The following is a 19,145-nucleotide window of genomic DNA, read 5'->3' as shown; positions in this document are numbered from 1 at the left end:
TTTTGTAAGAATATTTTCCCCAAAAGAGTTTTTGCATTCAATGTTTTTAAAATTCATAATAGCCGTAAATAAGTATATAGTAAATTATAATAAGTTAAATAAAATTAAAACAAATTGTAATTTAACATTAATTTTTTTGTCCCTCAGTTCACAATGTTAACAAAGCTAGGGGAACACATTTTGATAGAAGTCTTACTCAAAACCAGCAGGCAATACGGTGCATCAGCAAGACCACAGATTGGAAGTCAAGCACCAATTCATTCTGCAAAGGTGAAAGCAAATTGTTGTCAGAAACAACTTTGAAATATTCTCAAACATCCCCTGATCTTAAACTCCCAGGAGGGCAAGGAAAAACTCAAAACTCCTACTCGGGGAAATGAGAAACCTTGAGAAGAGACCACAGATGGGAGGTTTCCTCTTCTAGGATAACCAGGCTGCAATGGATGCAGAGTGGACACATAATACAGATAATTCAAAATAAAGCGCCGAGAGCAGGATGTTATTGCACAGCAATGTCTCTGAGACTCTAAGAGTGGTGTGAGTTCATCAGAGTGACAGCCTGGGGGAAGAAGCTGTCTCTGTGTCTGCTGGTTTTGGCGTACAGAGCTCTGTAACGCTGTCCGGAGGGGAGTAGTTCGAACAGACTGCAAACTGGGTGAGAAGGGTCTGTAGAAATGTTACTTGCACGTTTCCTGGTCCTGGACAGATACAAGACCTCCTTGAAGCAACAGATGTGGACCTAGTGTGTATTCAAGAAACAAAACTGATGCCGAAAGACAACACCACTGAGCTCTGTAACTTCACGGCCGTTCGACGAAACCGACCAGTGCAAGGGGAGGCAAGAGGGTGTGGTCTATTGATGTATGTGTGAAATCAACTTCCATTCAACGAATGCAAAGATCAGATTGGTGAAACGAGTGCCCTGGAAAAACTGACTATTGAGATACCAACTCCCCAATTGCAGACGCTTAACATTTTAAACTGGTACCTCAGAGTTATCCAGCTACCTGCAAAGAACTGGCTTCTTCCAGACTGCTGTAGGCTTACAATAGTCATCACTCCCTTTGGCCGCTTCAACTTCAAACGGCTCCCAATTGGAATTACAAGTACATGAGAGATCTTCCAGAGGAAAATGATGGAGACTCTTCAGGGCCTGAAAGGGGTTGCGGTCTTCATAGATGACAGCCGTAGAAGAAGGTATACAGGCCACAGAGGAGGAGCATGATGATCACTTGGAGAATGTAATGCAACGCATGGAGACTGATGGCTTGAAGTTTAACAAGGAGAAGTGTAAAATCAAACAGAGCCAGCTGTGATTCCTTGATCACCTCATTGACAGGTCTGGCATCCGACCTGATCCTGACAAGCTGGAGGCTATACGATAGCTATCGTCACCAGCGGATATAAAAGAGCTACAGAGCACTGGGAATGGTGAATCACCTGGGAAGGTACATTCCAAACCTTTCGACAGTGAGCCAGCCAATGCTCGAGCTACTGAGGAATGATGCTGTGTGGACATGGAGTCACGCTCACCCAAAAACTTTTGGGAACGTTAAACACTTGCTAACAACTGCATCGATACTTGTTTACTACGATGTGAACAAGCCACCTTCAGTGTCGGCTAATGCAATTGGTTATGGACTGGGTGGTGTCCTACGCCAAATCCATGGGAGTCACTGGAAGCCAGTAGCATATTGTTCTTGAAGGCTTAGTGATGCAGAATCGCGCTACGCACAGATAGAGAAGGAAGTGTTGGCCGGTATCTGGGCATGCAAGAAGTTTGACAGATACTATTTGACAGATATGACCGTAATGGACTGGAACAGTTTAAGCTGCTAACTGATCACAAGTCACTTGTGCCTCTCATCAATAATCGTAGCCGGGACAACGTAACCTAACGTTGCCAGCGTCTTCTCATGAGGCTCATGAGATTCAACCCAATAGCTGAACATGCTCCCGGGAAAACCCTGATTGTTGCGGACACGTTGTCACACAACCCACTGTCCAACACGAGCTCAGTAGAGGAAACGCACAGCAATGTGGCCTGCTATGTGGCTAGTGTGGCGGAAGGGATCCCAGCATCCACAAGCTAGTTAGATGAAATTAGGGTAGCAACAGCTGCTGACCCTGAACTCCTATGTGTTACGAGACTCAGAGAGAGGATGGCCAGTTGATACTAAAGCATATGCTCAAGTAAAAACAGTGCTCTCTGTACACAATGGCCTTGTTCTGAGAGGGTGCAGGATTGTCATGCCAAGATTGTCATACCAAGATCAATGAAAGAAGTTCAGAAAATCCACGAGGGACATCAGTGTCTTACCAAATGTAGACAGAGAGCGGGTTCATCAGTATGGTGGCCTGGACTTTAATCAAAAATTAGCAGGCTTGTGTCATCATGGCAAGTTTTTCTACAAGATGAAAAGAACACAATAAAAGGAGCCACTCCGATCCACACCACTTCCGGAGCGACCTTGGAAGAGAGTAGCTATGGACCTTTGCGAATTCAAACAACAAGTCTACCTTGTCATTTCAGATTACACCTCGAGATTCATCGAGATATTGCACCTGCCATCTACAACAAGTACACAAATGATCCAAAAGCTGTAAACAGTTTTTGCTAGATTTGGCATTCCAAATGAAGTGGTCAGTTTACAAATGCCAAGTTCCAGAAGTTTGCTACCTCATCACCCACAAGGCAACGGACATGTAGAAAGAGCAGTACAGGCAGCTAAAAAAATCCTAAAACACAAAGATCCTGTCATGGCACTCATGTGTTGCGTTCCAAACCAAGCTATAGCCCAGCGGTGCTGCTGATGGGGAGGAAAATCAGAAGTAGTACATACGGACTCTGGAGGTGAATCTCAAACCAAAGTGGCCCAGCAGGACAGCTGTGGAGGAAACAGACAAGATAGAAAAGACTCAACAGGCACATTATTTCAACCGTTGTCATGAGGCCAGGACCTTGCCTACTCTGCAACCGGGTGATCAAGTGTTTTCCAAACTAGATCACGAGAAGTTATGGTGTTTGCCAGCGGTGGTCTCATGCAACACCTAGAACCTTTATTATCCGGACGCCACATGGGACAGAGCTGAGGCGGAACCCCTGTCACCTACAGCCGAGACCAGGTTCACTGTCCGTTCCAGCAGCGCCTAAGGAGTGCACGATGACAGACGACGACACTATCAACACCGACGGGTGTGCAAAACGGTCGACAGGCTGGACCTGTAACGACTGAACGGCATATGGCCTTTGAGGGGTGGGAGAAAAGAAAAACAGAGAGAAAATATAGGATCATATGGAAATTTAACTGCTGGAATGTTCATATACACAATGGTATTGTTTCCATATGCGGTCGGAATTCATGTTGATGTTAAGAGTCAACTCAATTTCTTTTATCTAGCACATTTGTAAGAAGAGGCGCCGCGGATGGCTGCCACGGTGAGTCGCTCTCTGTTTCTTTGTCTTATTTTGTGTGTTTTCTGTGTCTTCTGCTGTCCATCCCGGATCACTTTTACTAGAGAAGCACTGTTAAACATCGGTCAGTCTTCTTCTGGTATTTTCTCTCCTGTTCTCTCTGATTCAGACTGTTTGTCGGAGATTTTAGCCGGAGCGGCGGTGCTATACAAGCTAGCGCGACGACGGCGACGCGGAAAACGAGCGGGAGCCCTCGTAAATCTGAGGCAGAGAGGGTTCCGTTCTGCCCTACCGTCAATTCATCTGGCGAATGTCCGCTCCCTGATGGACGAACTGCTGCTCCTCACTTCAAGGAACACGGACTTCAGCAGATCCGCCGCGCTGTGTTTTGTTGAGACGTGGCTTAGCGAACGAACTCCCCACCACGCCATGGAGTTAGCTGGGTTTCGGCTAACGCGTGCAGATCGCAGCGCGGAGCTCTCCGGAAAATCAAAGGGAGGTGGTCTCTGTTTCTACATTAATGAACGTTGGTGTACCGATGTCATGGTGTTGAAAGAGTTTTGCAGCCCTCTCCTAGAAACACTTTTCATAAACTGCCGGCCGTTCTATTCACCACGGGAGTTCTCCTCGATCGTCATGGCGGCTGTTTACATCCCACCACACGCACGTGCGAGTGAAGCCACGCAGATGCTGGCTGACCAGGTGACAGACATGGAGAAACTTCTACCAAATTCACTAATCATTGTTCTGGGTGATCTTAACAGGGCGAACCTCGCACACGAACTCCCCAGATACAGACAGCACATAACGTGTCCCACCAGAGGGGCACAGACACTCAGCTCAAGAAGTTAGACCTGCCACGGGAGCTGCTGAAGACCTTCTACACTGCCATCATCCAGTCTGTCCTCTGCACCTCCATCACTGTCTGGTTTGGATCGGCCTCCAAACAAGACAAGTACAGACTGCAACGGACAATAAGGACTGCAGAAAAGATAATTGGAATCAACCTCCCATCTATCCAAGACTTGTACCTGTCCAGGACCAGGAAACGTGCAAATAACATCTCAACAGACCCTTCGCACCCAGGTTGCAGCCTGTTTGAACTACTCCCCTCCGGACGCCGTTATAGAGCTCTGTACACTAAAACCAGCAGACACAGAGACAGCTTCTTCCCCCAGGCTGTCGCTCTGATGAACTCACACCACTCTTAGAGTCTCAGAGTCATTACTGTGCAATAACATCCCGCTTGCCACACCTTTTTTGTCTACACTGTTTGTACTATGTGTCCTCTCTGCATCCATTGCAGCCTGGTCATCCTAGAAGAGGGACACTCCCATCTGTGGTCTCTTCTCAAGGTTTCTCATTTCCCCTAGCTGGAGTTTTGAGTTTTTCCTTGCCCTCTTGGGAGTTTAAGATCAGGGGGTGTTTGAGAATATCTTTCGTTCTTCACATGTCCTGAGTGTTGTTGTTAGTCACCTAAATGTTGAACAGAGGCTGTGATTTACCGAAGTCAAATTCCTTGTTTGGCACGCTCAAACATGGCGAATAAAAAAATCTTGAATCTTGAATCTTGAAGAGGGTGACGCGATGGTTCTGGGTGAAACAGCCTTTGAAAATAACACAAAAGAGGGGGAGATGTCATGTAATCATGCCAAATTTGCCCTTGCGCAAACGTTAGAGCATTTATGGGCAAACTACGGCCCGCAGGCCATGTCCGGCCCACGGGGCCGTTTAATCCGGCCCGCCAAACCTGAATAAATCGAATCATTCTAAAAAATGTTGGGTCATTTTCCCTGCAATTACTATGTTTCCCCAATAGATGGGGAAGCGCCCGCCCGCGCATTTACTCCCGGAAGCCGGGTCAGAAAGCTCGGTGCACACTCACAAGTGCGTGTACATACTAAGTAGTACGGACCTGGCACACTCCCCACTCTATTTCCATCAGTGCCGAATTTCGAGTGTGGGCTGTGACGTCAGCATTCTCGTAATTCGCGCGCTGAGCTTTCAGATGCAGTTTTACGCTCATGCCACCCACAAACCTTCCCCTGGAATCCTTCCATCAAAATGAGTGGCCCAAGGAAAAGAAAGGTGGACACTGAGTGCCGAGTGTTTAAAAAAAAAAGAGTGGACAATTTGGCTCGACCTACGTCTGTGAGCAGACATTCATCCACATGAACGTCAACAAATCCCGTCACAGATCTAGGTTAACGGACCGAGACCTCGTTTTGTCACGGATTGGAATGGAGCGGGGCGACCAAATGCAGCTTGGACCAGGGTTTACTGAAGAGAAAAGGTAGTTGGAAGAGAGGATAAGGGGAACAAGCCAACAGAACCAGCAAACTAACATAACTTAGGCTAACTGAGGCAGAGTGACAGGGGTAACCGACAAGACGAGAAAAACCAAGACAGACGAGACTACAGACGAGACTACAGACGAGACTACAGACGAGAGACGAGAAACAATCCGACAAGGGTGTGACACGCAGACAGGATTTAAATACGAGACAGGTAACGAGAGGCAGGTGACTGTGATTAGTACATAGATTGTGAGTAGACACAGGAAGGGAGGGGCGAGTACACAGACACGGACAGAAATAATGACAACCTACACATAATAAAACAACCGGGGACGAGTCGTGACTGTCACAGTCAGTGTTGCCGACCCATCCCGCTCTGGACTTGCAGACGGAGGAAACTGGATGGGAGCTTTGGACATCGCCGCTGTGTGCCAGGGTGAGAGATCCGTTTTCAAGGTGTAAGGGCTCTACTACCAACATGGCTGCACCATCGGACGGGACCTACTTCGTCCAGAAAAGTTAAAGTTAAAGTCCCAATGATCATCGTCACACACACATCTGGGTGTGGTGAAATTTGTCCTCTGCATTTAACCCATCCCCATGTGATTTTGATCCATCCCCTGGGGGAGAAGGGAGCAGTGAGCAGCAGCGGTGCCGCGCTCGGGAATCATTTGGTGATCTAACCCCCCAATTCCAACCCTTAATGCTGAGTGCCAAGCAGGGAGGCAATGGGTCCCATTTTATAGTCTTTGGTATGACCCGGCCGGGGTTTGAACCCACAACCTTCCAGTCTCAGGGCGGACACTCTACTACTAGGCCACTGAGAAGTTCAGAAGCACTGCCTCACCTGCATCCTATGAGTGCACGTGCCTGTTCTGAACGGATCATGGTTTTGTGGTCACAAGAGTTGTTTGATGCTGCCTGCCAACTGGACACGAGTGTGTGCGCCAGTGTGAGTGACAGACCACACCTACAGACTAGAACATCATCAGCTGACGAAAACACGAGCACATATACAACTTCTTAGATGTGACAGATGTGATAATGATAATGAGACGTGGATTGCGTAGATGCTGTTCTGTTGAGCATGTTTTACAGAAACTTGTTGATTTGACCATCAAAGATGCTCCGCAAGTAATGGATACAATGATGTACTGTTTCTGTGTTTTTCTTTTTCTTTTTTTTATTGATAGCATTCTGGTCGCCTAAGACCGTGTGAGACTTTTCCTGCTAATAACATCTGGCCAGCAGGTTTTTCGCTTACACAATAAGTTGGATCTGGGGTATTGAGGGAAAACCTCATCTTCACTGGAAATGTTGCTATCATTGGTTGTTGTTTTTTATTTTTACTATTCTTCTTTCTTCATTGTACATATATATATGTTTTTTTACTTGTCTTTGTTGTTTGGGGTGGCATAATCATATGATAAAACAGGAGGGAGATGTTAGGGTTTTTCAGATTATCCTTATCGTATGATTATGTTGGAATGCAACCGGTAATAAATAAGATAGCTTGTCCCATCCTACACAAGGTCGTAAAACACCCCCTGATATGTTTTGACAAGAGGACAAGGGCTTTCTCTATCCAGTCCACTCTTACCCCCACTCTGTTTTTCTTAATAAAAATTCTCTTGCAGGAGCCGAGAGTCATTCGAACATCGCTGCACGCACAGCGACAAATGGACTCTCCACCTGCAGGTGTCTAAAAGGACTTACTTGTCTACCGTGTGGTTCTTGCAAAATAAGTTGGAGTGAGCGAATCTCTAACATACATGCTTTACTACCTACTAAAAATAAAAAACCTTATATGCTATGACCTTTACATGTCATTTCTATTACTTCACACAAACACTACACTCATCTGCTCCTGGTTCGGTCCCCCGGTCAAAATTTAGAACCCAATTCGGCCCGCCAGTCAAAAAGTTTGCCCACCCCTACGTTAGAGCAGTACGATAATTTGATGCAGTGAAGGTCTCGCAAAGTCTCGCGAAAGTCATGCGCGGGGGGTGGGGGAGTCCACACCTTTAGAAAAAGTTGTTCCTAGCCATTAAAGAGAGATGCAAAAGACAAGAGGCTCCTTTGCCACTTACAGATCGTCTCCAAATATACGTATGTTGTTGGATTTTGTCCACAATTTAGGGAGCGCGTTATCTGCGCCTCACGGCAAAAGCCATTGCCAATCACCTGTTATCCAATTTACTCACTGCGTGCTCGTTTGATTTCTTCAGATTTAGGAAAATGCTAAGACACTGAAGCACAAATTAGACTTACACAGGTTGGTTGAGTTCAATCACAATTCTTGTTCAGACAGCTCTGTTTTCAGGAGAGTACAATACAGCGCTGGGCCCTTCAAGAGCGGAAAGTCTCCATTCAGAAAAGGCCATGTTCAAGGTTCTTTGGTTAGCTTATATCAGCTGCACATGCCAGTGTGGGTCGAGTTTGATGGGTGATGAGTCTTTGGGGTGGGACAAGTTCACCATGGGAGTGGGTGCTGGTTATGGGCGATTCGGTGTGTGTGGGGGCTGTTGTCTTCCATCCCGTCTTTCGGCCTTGGCGATCATCTTTGGCCGAGTCCTTGGCTGGCTCCCTCTGGCACCTGCTGGTTTTATCTCCACATGACCTTCCTGTGAACATTCTTCTCCAATCTTGGACATACACTGTCGTACCTCATTCTTTCTTTGTTAGGCAAAATATTTCCCTCTGTGCAGAGCGTTCAGTAGTAATCAAAAACTGGCGTCTAGCATTAGTCACAACATAAGATACAATCAAGTACTGAACGGTCAAGACGACTCTGGCTGTGTCCATGATTTAGAGAAAAACATCAGGCATGCATTACACAGTTCCTTAAGGGTCATTAAGCTATTTAGGCCATATATCAAAAGACATTTGTTATTTCAAAGTGCTCAGAAATATATATCAGATCATAAAGTTATAAAACCCTTTTTCATCACCACTTATCAAAAATGTCTAGTTATGTCTTCTTTATTGATTTGGTGCGTAGGTATAATTATATGCTTAAAATGTTTCTTTTATTTATTTGATATGTGAGTATACTTGTCTGCTTATGTATTTTATTCAATGAGGTTTGAGCATATCTGTTTTTGTAGCTAGGCAGGACTTTTTGTATTTTGACCCCATCCCTTAATGTTCTTCAATTACACATATGTTGTGTTTCCCGCGTTTCTTCATAGATTACATGAGTATATATACATAATGTGCGTACATAATGTATCCATCCATCCATCCATCCATCTTCTTCCGCTTATCCGGGGTCGGGTCGCGGGGGCAACAGCTTCAGGAGGGACTCCCAGACTTCCCTCTCCCCAGCCACTTCATCCAGCTCATCCCGGGGGATCCCAAGGCGTTCCCAGGCCAGCTGAGAGACATAGTCTCTCCAGCGCGTCCTGGGTCGTCCCCGGGGTCTCCTACCGGTGGGACATGCCCGGAACACCTCCCCAGGGAGGCGTCCAGGAGGCATCCTGATAAGATGCCCGAGCCACCTCATCTGGCTCCTCTCAACGTGGAGGAGTAGCGACTCTACTCCGAGTCTCTCCCGGATGACCGAGCTTCTCACCCTATCTCTAAGGGAGAGCCCGGACATCCTGCGGAGAAAACTCATTTCGGCCGCTTGTATCCGAGATCTCGTTCTTTCGGTCACGACCCATAGCTCGTGACCATAGGTGAGGGTAGGAGCGTAAATCGACCGGTAAATTGAGAGCTTTGCCTTTTGGCTCAGCTCTCTCTTCACCACAACGGACCGGTACAGGGTCCACATTACTGCCGACGCTGCACCGATCCGCCTGTCGATCTCACGCTCCATCCTCCCCTCACTCGTGAACAAGACTCCAAGATACTTGAACTCCTCCACTTGGGGCAGGATCTCATCCCCGATCCGGAGAGGGCATTCCACCCTTTTCCGATCGAGGACCATGGACTCGGATTTGGAGGTGCTGACCCTCATCCCGACCGCTTCACACTCGGCTGCGAACCGTTCCAGCGAGAGCTGGAGATCACGGCCTGAAGAAGCCAACAGCACCACGTCATCTGCAAAAAGCAGAGACGCGATGCTGAGGTCCCCAAACCGGACCCCCTCAACGCCTCGGCTGCGCCTAGAAATTCTGTCCATAAAAATTATGAACAGAATCGGTGACAAAGGGCAGCCTTGGCGGAGTCCAACCCTCACTGGGAACGAATCCGACTTACTGCCGGAAATGCGGACCAGACTCTGGCATCGGTGATACAGGGACCGAACCGCCCTTATCAGTTGGCTCGGCACCCCGTACTCCCGAAGCACCCTCCACAGAACCTCCCGAGGTACACGGTCGAACGCCTTCTCCAAGTCCACAAAACACATGTGGACTGGTTGGGCAAACTCCCATGCACCCTCGAGGATCCTGCCGAGGGTGTAGAGCTGGTCCACTGTTCCACGGCCAGGACGAAAGCCACACTGCTCCTCCTGAATCCGAGGTTCGACCTCCCGACGGACCCTCCTCTCCAGCACCCCTGAATAGACCTTACCAGGGAGGCTGAGGAGTGTGATTCCCCTGTAATTGGAACACACCCTCCGGTCCCCCTTCTTAAAGAGGGGAACCACCACCCCAGTCTGCCAATCCAGAGGCACTGTCCCCGATGTCCACGCAACGTTGTAGAGGCGTGTCAGCCATGACAGCCCCACAACATCCAGAGCCTTTAAGAACTCTGGGCGGATCTCATCCACCCCCGGGGCCTTGCCACCGAGGAGTTTTTTAACTACCTCAGTGACTTCGACCCCAGAGATTGGAGAATCCGCCTCAGAGTCTCTAGGCCCTGCTTCCTCAATGGAAGGCGTGTAGGTGGAATTGAGGAGGTCTTCGAAGTATTCTCCCCACCGACTCACGACGTCCCGAGTCGAGGTCAGCAGCACGCCATCCCCACTGTAAACAGTGTTGACGTTGCACTGCTTCCCCCTCCTGAGACGCCGGATGGTGGACCAGAATTTCCTCGAAGCCGTCCGAAAGTCATTCTCCATGGCCTCACCGAACTCCTCCCACGCCCGGGTTTTTGCCTCAGCAACCGCCGAAGCCGCGTTCCGCTTGGCCATCCGGTACCTGTCAGCTGCCTCCGGAGTCCCGCAGGCCAAAACGGCCCGATAGGACTCCTTCTTCAGCTTGACGGCATCCCTTACCGCCGGTGTCCACCAGCGGGTTCGGGGGTTGCCGCCACGACAGGCACCAACGACCTTACGGCCACAGCTCCGGTCGGCCGCCTCAACAATGGAGGCGCGGAACATGGTCCACTCGGACTCAATGTCCCCCACCTCCCCCGGGACGTGGGAAAAGCTCTGCCGGAGGTGGGAGTTGAAGCTCTTCCTGACAGGAGATTCTGCCAGACGTTCCCAGCAGACCCTCACAGAGCGTTTGGGTCTGCCAGGTCGGACCGGCATCTTCCCCCACCATCGGAGCCAACCCACCACCAGGTGGTGATCAGTTGACAGCTCCGCCCCTCTCTTCACCCGAGTGTCCAAAACATGCGGCCGCAAATCCGATGACACGACTACAAAGTCGATCATCGAACTGCGGCCTAGGGTGTCCTGGTGCCAAGTGCACACATGGACACCCTTATGTTTGAACATGGTGTTCATTATTGAAAATCCGTGTCGAGCACAGAAGTCCAACAATAGAACACCGCTCGGGTTCAGATCAGGGGGGCCGTTCCTCCCAATCACGCCCTTCCAGGTCTCACTGTCATTGCCCACGTGAGCATTGAAGTCACCCAGTAGAACGATAGAGTCCCCAGAAGGAGCGCTCTCCAGCACTTCCTCCAGGGACCCCAAGAAGGGTGGGTACTCTGAGCTGCTGTTTGGTGCATAGACACAAACAACAGTCAGGACCCGTCCCCCCACCCGAAGGCGGAGGGAGGCTACCCTCTCGTTCACCGGGGTGAACCCCAATGTGCAGGCGCCCAGCCGGGGGGCAATAAGTATACCCACACCTGCTCGACGCCTCTCACCGTGGGCAACTCCAGAGTGGAAGAGAGTCCAGCCCCTCTCGAGAGGGCTTGTACCGGAACCCAAACTGTGTGTGGAGGCTAGTCCGACTATATCTAGTCGGAATCTTTCTGCCTCGCACACCAGCTCGGGCTCCTTTCCAGCCAGAGAGGTGACATTCCATGTCCCAAGAGCCAGCTTCTGCAGCCGGGGATCAGACCGCCAAGGTCCCCGCCTTTGGCTGCCGCCCAGCTCACATTGCACCCGACCCCTTCGGCCCCTCCCACAGGTGGTGAGCCCATGGGAAGGGGGACCCACGTTTCCATTTCGGGCTATGCCCGGCCGGGCCCCATGGGCAAAGGCCCGGCCACCAGACGCTCGCCTTCGAGCCCCGCCTCCAGGCCTGGCTCCAGAGGGAGGCCCCGGTGACCCGCGTCCGGGCGAGGGAAAACTAAGTCCATTTCGTACATAATGTAATATATGATAATTGCCAAAAGTAGTTAGTTTCTTAACCTTAAACGCAGTAGGCTGAACAGAATTGTGGCTTCAAATGTCATTTCGATCAACTTCTCCTCTCTACGCACCACTTTGGCCACATATGGCAAACTTGCATAAACTTAGGTTACTTTACGACAGGGAATATCAACCATATGCGTCTCAATGTAATTCTGCCCAACAGAGCAGAATGAGTAAGTGTGTTTAAGCCAGATGGAGGAAGAAACAAATGGAAAGAACAGGAGGAAGATGTCAGGGCAGCAGGATGGAAAGCTACGGGGACGCATACTGGTTCATTGGCGTGTGTTATATTAGTTCCACTTCGCTGATCTTCTAATTTCAGAAGCTATTCTGTTTAGGGAAACGCGACAAAATGATTGGGTTGGCGTTCTGTCAATCATCCAATGAGGTAGGCGGTTATCTCTGCCCCGTGCTGACTGCTTACGACTCTGTACTTGCTCGAGCGCATTGAGTCCAGAGCTGAGCTTGAACAGCTGGCGTGCGCGCACCTCATTGGTCCTTGTTTTGTTTGTATTTTTCCAGTCACCTGTTTTTACTAGCGGATTCCTAGCCCAACCTTTGTGTTATGTCATTAAGTGATGTGAAATAACACAACCATGTGAATTTGGCAGTCCTCGTTTTGGTCTTTAAATTACAGCGGACGGAAGAGCTGTGTTTGCTGTGCTGAAAGCTCCAAAATCGCGAGGAGACAGGACGGCTCCGTCCGAACGTCGCTGAAGCGATGAAGAGGAAGAACCACTCTATTGGAGTTTTCTTACTCTTCTGGAGACTGTCGCTGTTTCTCGGGTAAGAGGTCACTCAAATAAATTGTCATTTAAATAAATTACGGTTGTTCCACGCCACTGCTCGAGACGAACTACGAAGTGCATAATACTTTATTTTCCTCGCGTAACAGTAGACCAAATTGTTTCAAAATACATGTGTCTTCAAATTTACCCAGTTCCTTGACAAAATTAGTGAGATATGTAACCATTATTTAAAGAACAGATGAGTGATTAGGCAAAACATTCTTTCTAAATGAGATTTAAGTCAATATTAAAGCTTTTCAGAATAGCAGTCATTGAACAAAACATGGCATTACTGCAAATAATGAGATCCCCGAATGCGGTTCAGCTGTGTTTTCCAAAGATATTTACCATATTTTACTATTTTATTTTTATGTTATTCTGTAAAGGCATTTAAATTCCAAACGGTCTTAATTTGTATTTTTATAAAATCGGGATATTTGACTCTGTCTTGAATTGTCTTGGTGAAAACCTTCATAATTCTTACTTACGCTGGAGATCCTTTTATTAAGGAAGTCCTTAAAGCCCTCAAAACATTAGTTGTAAAAAGAACCTTCTGGTTGCAACTTGATAGATGCATGATTTTGCATGAAATTGGCAGCAAACATAGTAGCAAAGTTTTTTACAATTCATTTTCACCTCTCTGTAGAAAAAATGGATATCCTGTCTCTATGGAAATCGACTTTTGCCCTCCCATTAATAAAAGGGGGTGACCCTGCAATCTTGACAAATTATTGACCAATACAAACTTTTTTTAGTGAGCAAGTAAAATCATTTTTGTCACCAAAAAAAATTGTGCTAATTAAAATGGCAAATGACATTACTGTTGTGGTAGACAGAAAATAACAATTTGCGTCTCTTTTTATTGATTTGTCAAAAGTGTTTGACATAAACAAAAAAAAACTATTTTCCAAAATAATTATTTAATAACTATTAGATATGGAGGAGATTGGTCACTCGGGAACAGCAAACTGTGAGGCGGTTACAAAACAGCGCCAACATTGTCTTACAGGTTGTTTCATTGTTGTTTCTTTTTTAAGATGTTGTGGCTAATGTCAGATCATGATTGTTCGTAATTCTACTCTTGGCTGACATGACTGAAAGATTATTTGATGACCGCTGTCAGGTTAACCAATCAGATAGCTATTTTGATCATGTTAGAATAGGCCTCTGAAAATCTTTATTTCAAGGTTCTTTTCAGAATCAGCTTTATTGATCAAGTTTGTGTATGCCAAATAGGGAATTTGACTCTGGTTGATCTCTGCCTCTGTACAACATTTAAGTGACTGGCAACATTCAGGTAACGAACAACATTTAAGTGGTGAGAGCAGGATGTTATGTTTCTGAGTCTCTATGAGTGGTACGAGTTCATCAGAGTGACAGCCTGGGGAGGATTTGAAGAAGGATGTTAATCTTCAGGAATAAAAATAGTTGGACTCAGTCGATTCAATAAAAATATTTTGGCGAGTCCTATGCCTGAGTCAGAGACAAGTCCAAGTCAAATGACAAGGAGTCTCAGTCAAGTCAGAGAAGACAAAAGACAGTTTTGAGTCCATATTAAAGTACTACAGGCCTGCTTCTACAACAAAACGCTCATATTTCTTGTCTTTCAATGTTGAAATGAATGGAATTGCAATTAGTTTGTTCTACTCTAGCATATAAACACACAATATATATATTTTTAAATGTTTTTTCATAGGAATAAAATGCACTCAACAGTACAGTATCGAGATTAGCTCTCCACATAACCTGTAAACACAAAAACACAGCTGTACCTAATGTAATGTCCTTCCTAGTTCTTCTGTGGTGTCTTTTGTTGGTTGCTTAACTAACTTAATTAGTGCTTTAATCTGCGACCAACTAATAGTGCCCTTCCATTGCATGGCAAGCAATTGATGCAATTGATGGTTGCCAGATCTTGTGGACTTTGCTGCTGCCATCTGGCAGCGGAGATCAGAATTTTCTATATCTGACGACAAAGAAATGGTCAAGCGATTGCTGGTATCTTGAAAAACTTGTTTAAATCAAAGCACTAGTACCTCAAGGCACCACTGTACAATAAACAGGTGTATGCACCTGATGCCATTTATACAACAGAATAAGTCATGGCTTTCTGTGAGTGTTAAATCTAACACGATTTCATACTGAGTTAATAAGTTCAGTAAACTGACACAAGATCATTATTATCCTACTATATTTCCGCATTGTTGGGATGCGTCGGCAGCGGGTCTGCGAGGCAGCGGGAGAGGGGCCAGCGCGGAGACATCGGGCCAGGCTTGCGGCCACCCCACCTCGCCCAGCCGTGCCTTCCATTCTACTGGCGTACGTTCGTTCGCGGGACGACAAGATGGGTTGCGTTCGCCTGATAAGATCCACGAACCGGATAGTGCGTGCCTGCTGTGTGCTCGTGTTCACAGTGGCCTGGTTGACTGTCATCTTTCCGGACTCTGCTGTGGATCGGGAGCGGCTAGCGTGCTATCACTCTTATTGTTCATCTTCTTGTTTTATTTTTCCTGTGTTGTTTACTTGTATGTGCGTTGTGAACTCTGTCTTGTTACCCTGGGATAGTGAGAAACGTAATTTCGATCGCTTTGTGTGTCTTGACATGCGGAGCTATTGACAATAAAGGAGACTTTGACTTTGACTTTGACTTTGACTTAAAAGTGCAAACATAAAATACCTGCGTAAATTAAAGGTTATACTGAAACATACGCGGAAACATACTCCACGTGTACATAGTTCCGGGCATTCGGTTTTGCAGCTTAGTTGGAATAAACGAATCCTCGAGGCAGAGTAAATGTAATCGATGCAACTTTCTAATCGAATTATTCGAATTACTCGAATCGTTTCAGCTCTAATATATATACAATAGTAGATATAGTTAACAGTCACCTCGGAAGATCGATTGGAGGAGGCCAACGAACATAAGAGGGCCAAATATGCTGAGTTGGTGTCTGAGTGCCGGAGCAAAGGCTGGCAAGTGGTGTATTCCAGAACTATAGGCATACAAATCACTTGTGGTGGTGGAACAGAACATAGGTTCCGCTCTACTTATACTGTATGTGTTCACTAAGACCCTGCCAGAAAATCTTCTTAGAAGGTCATGCATGGATACGGAGGCACAGTTTCACAAGCTTATTGTCATTCAATAGAATCAAGACTGACTCGTCCTCATGTTTGTGTTTCTTGTATAACACTCAGGCGTTGAGTCTTCTCTATCCATTTTGCTTATGTGACAAGTTTGTGCAAAATCTTGACACTATTTGGCTGTAATATTGAAAATGATTAGACTGATTGTTCTCTCGAGTTATTCTGCACTTTTTATTAATTTGTGAAATCGATGCTGGTAAACTTTGTTACACAACCAAACATACCAAGTTAAATTGTCTCAAACTTCTTCGAGAGATTTATGGAGATGATGTTGATGTTTCATGTGTTTGAATGGCACAAAAACATTCAAGAGGTGGTGGATGACCTCAAACTAAGATGGCCGATATGAAAAAGGCAGCTGAGAACAGTGGCAGGGGGAACCATCTTGTGCGAGAGGGAGTAGATGCTGTCTATTTTTATGCAGGTGGTGCTGATGCACAAGGTTTTTGACAAGATTGTCCTTTCGCTTTAGTCAGGCGACCAAAAAGAACACCAGGTCAGCAAGACTAGCTGGAGAAGAATGGGGAAGATTCAGACTTGTTGTCATGGTTTTATTCATTGTCGTACAAATACATTGTTTTCCCAAATATGGCGAATAGCTTCTGCATGTCTACAATCATTTTTTGGACGCCAAATCTATTTGATTTAACTTGTCCTGAGCATGAGTAGGATGTAACGTATCTTCCCATCCTGTGTGTTTAACAGTTGGGACAACACACCTGGAAACTGCTGCAGGAGATGCCAGCACCAGTGGTCACATTGCGTTAAAATCAAATGACTCATATGCAAGGAAATGCAGACATGAAACATGGTATCCGTCTTATCACTGGTTCCATGTTAGCTTTTAGATTTTTTAGAACCTCTAAGATTGTATTCCTCAATAGATAGTGTTGCAATAATTTTTTCTTTTGACATTTCAAAAATGTTTTCACAAGTAGAAAGTTCTCCCTTCTTCCTCTATTTTTGCCTGCAGTATGTGTGCCTTGTAGTGCTTTCTCCAAGGACGACATAATTCATTTTATCATATGTGTGTTCTGTTATATGTTATGACGCTCTGATTAAATTTATAGTTGCGGTCCCTTTAAGAGTTCCGGTGACGTTTACAGTTGCCGGCATTTTCTGTCATGCGCATTGGATGTTACAGAGTCAGTTAATAAACACGGCTCACAGAGTCTGAATGTGAGAAGTTTTTGGCTCGTTTTCTACGCCTTTAAAGCAACTTCCACACTGGTGACCCCGACGTTTGTTTACTGGACGTATCCAGATCGACATGAATGCCAACGGTGTGTCTCTTAAGCTCCCCGAGTTCTGGGATTCTTCTGCTTCAGCCTGGTTCGCTCAAACTGAGGCACAGTTTGCCTTACGTCAGATTGCCGCCGATGAAACGAAATACTAATACGTGGTATCTGCCCTCTTAAGTTCTACAACTTCAAGGGTGATGAGCCTTCTTAAATGTCCTCCTCTGACAAGAAAGTATGAGTCTCTGAGGGAATACTTACTAAAGACGTTTCAACTGTCTGACACGGAGAGGGCCAGTAGGCTTTTTTCTCTTCAGGGGCTCGGTGACAGCAAGCCCTCAGTACTAATGGACCGGGTACTCGATCTGCTGGGTGACAACAAGCCGGATTTTCTTTTCCTGCTTTGGCCCACACTGCCAGCACGGATTGCAGAGTACTGGCAGCTGAGGTTGACAAGTGTTTCCTGGCTAGTCAGCAGCTCTGCGCAGCTGCCCTCCTCCCTACTGGTCTTGGATCTGAGGTACTGGATGGTCACACGCTCGTCGCAGAAGCAGAACCGCGTCAACAGTCTTCGGGAGTGTGCTTCTATCATGCCAAGTTTGGCTCCAAGGCCAAACGATGCCGCTCTCCATGCAGCTTCGGTGGTGTGGGAAACGCCAAGGTCGGCGCTCACTAGTGGCTGTACGCGTCGGCCATGCCGGCAGGCTGCTCTTCATCCACGACCCCATGTCCGGCCGACGTTTCCTCTGCGACACAGGGGCGCAGCGGAGTCTACTGCCTGCTTCACAGGTGGACGTGGTGGCGGACACCCACGCCCCCGCCCCAGGGAAGCTGCCAATGGAAGCCCTATCCATACGTACGGCACAAGGCGTGTCGAACTATGTTTTGGGGGACAACGCTTTGGCTGGGACTTTGTGATGGCCAAGGTCGCTGTTCCGCACTTGGGTTCAGATTTTTTGTGTGCATATGGACTGTTAGTGGACGTTAAAAATCAGCGCTTGATCGACGACGTCACTTTCTGTCCTTATGCCTGCGCGCTCAGAAACTCTGGTGCACTACACCTCTCCAGCCTGCTCTCCGTCACTGCTCGCCGAGTTCCCAGCACTGTCCCGGCCCACCTTCTCCTCTTCCACAGCCAAGCGCGGTGTAGAGCACCACATTGACACCATTGGCCCACTTGTACGCCCGCGCTCGTCGCCTCAAGCCGAACAAGCTTGCCGTAGTCAAGATGGAGTTCGAGTCCATGGAGCGCCTGGGGAATGTTAGACGCTCCAACAGTCCTTGGGCCTCCCCCCTGCACCTCGTCCCCAAACCAGGAGGGGGCTGGCGTCCTTGCGGGGACTACCAATGGCTCAACGACGTGACAACGCCTGAACGCTACCCGGTGCCCCACATCCAGGATTTTTCCATGCACCTGGCTGGCAAGGTCATTTTCTCGAAGGTGGACCTGACCAGGGGATACCATCAGGTGCCCCTACACCCTCTCGACATCCCCAAAACAGCTGTGATCACACCATTTGGTTTGTTTGAGTTCTTGCGCACACCATTTGGGCTCAAAAATGCTGCTCAAACTTTCCAGCGGCTCATGGACTACGTGTTACGGGATCTCCCTTTCGTGTTTGTATACCTTGACGACATCCTGGTGGCCAGTTCATCGCCTTCAGAGCACCTTTCGCACCTTCGCACTCTGTTTGAGCGCCTTACAGGGCACAGGCTCATCATCAATCCCGCAAAGTGCAAGTTCGGCCTTTCCACCATGGACTTTCTGGGGCACAGAGT

The 19,145-nt window shown here is 47.4% G+C and overlaps 1 protein-coding gene across 7 annotated transcripts in view; it reads left to right on the top strand.

The window, feature by feature from the left end:
• Positions 1-19,145, top strand: part of glra3 (glycine receptor, alpha 3) — a 166,161-nt gene that overhangs the window by 27,334 nt on the left and 119,682 nt on the right. For 2 of the 7 annotated variants that reach the window (XM_049721541.2, XM_049721542.1), the window contains one exon: positions 12,831-12,979. The exons of the other annotated variants lie outside the window; for them this stretch is intronic. In XM_049721541.2, the coding sequence (XP_049577498.1) occupies positions 12,915-12,979 (65 nt within the window). In that variant the 5' untranslated portion in view covers positions 12,831-12,914. The remainder of the gene's footprint in view (positions 1-12,830; positions 12,980-19,145) is intronic. 7 annotated transcript variants of the gene reach the window in all.

Source organism: Syngnathus scovelli, chromosome 5 (assembly GCF_024217435.2).
Source record: "Syngnathus scovelli strain Florida chromosome 5, RoL_Ssco_1.2, whole genome shotgun sequence".
In the NCBI taxonomy this organism is placed as follows: domain Eukaryota; kingdom Metazoa; phylum Chordata; class Actinopteri; order Syngnathiformes; family Syngnathidae; genus Syngnathus; species Syngnathus scovelli.
The sequence above is the reverse complement of the archived record's forward strand: the minus strand, read 5'-3'. Positions and strand labels throughout refer to the sequence as shown.